Genomic DNA, 733 nt, shown 5'->3' on the forward strand with positions numbered 1-733 from the left:
CGAGGGGGATCCCCCGGCCCCCCCCCTCCCCATGGCGGCCACAGCAGTTTTAGGAGATGGGGTCCCTTCGGGGGGCTCCAGCGGGCGGCTGAACCCGGTGGAGACGCTGCAGGAGGAAGCCATTTGCGCCATCTGCTTGGACTATTTCGTGGACCCCGTTTCCATCGGTTGCGGGCACAATTTCTGCCGCGTCTGCATCTCGCAGCTGTGGGGCGGCGAGGCCGAGTACGAGGTGGCCCCCGGGGCCGCGGCGGTGGGTGGCGGAGAGGTGGGGATGGGCGACGTGCTGGAAGAGGACCTGGAGGATGAGGAGGATGAGCTGGATGAGGACGAGCTGGATGTGGAGCAGGAGGAGGAGGAGGAGGATGGCGGCGCGGAGGAGGAGGAAGACGACATGTGGAGCGAGGAAGAAGACGACGCCGACCTGTGGGAAGATCCCGTGGAGGAGGACATGTGGGACGGTGGGGTCGGGGGAGAGCTTTACTTTGGGGACGAGGACTATGATGAGGACGTGATGGAGGAAGACGTGGAGGAAGAGGAGGAGGTGGAAGAGGAGGAAGAAGAGGTGCAGACGCCTCCTCCCCCTGTCCTGGCCACGCAGCCTCGACGCCTCCAGACCTTCACCTGCCCGCAATGCCGAAAAACCTTTTTCCAGAGGAATTTCCGACCCAACCTCCAGCTGGCCAACATGGTGCAAATCATCCGCCAGCTGCACCCGCACCCCCAGCGCCTC

General features: G+C 64.5%; 2 protein-coding genes across 2 annotated transcripts in view; both read left to right on the top strand.

Annotated features, from left to right (window-relative positions):
- LOC103922939 (zinc finger protein 850-like) overlaps positions 1 to 733 on the top strand; it is a 158,981-nt gene that overhangs the window by 108,982 nt on the left and 49,266 nt on the right.
- The window catches only part of TRIM41 (tripartite motif containing 41), a 6,681-nt gene continuing 5,979 nt past the window's right edge, over positions 32 to 733 (top strand). The window contains exon 1 of the mRNA XM_009331158.1: positions 32 to 717. Coding sequence (XP_009329433.1) covers positions 32 to 717 — 686 coding nt within the window. The remainder of the gene's footprint in view (positions 718 to 733) is intronic.

The sequence above is a fragment of the Pygoscelis adeliae genome, unplaced genomic scaffold (assembly GCF_000699105.1).
Source record: "Pygoscelis adeliae isolate BGI_AS28 unplaced genomic scaffold, ASM69910v1 Scaffold459, whole genome shotgun sequence".
Classification (NCBI taxonomy): Eukaryota; Metazoa; Chordata; class Aves; order Sphenisciformes; family Spheniscidae; genus Pygoscelis; species Pygoscelis adeliae.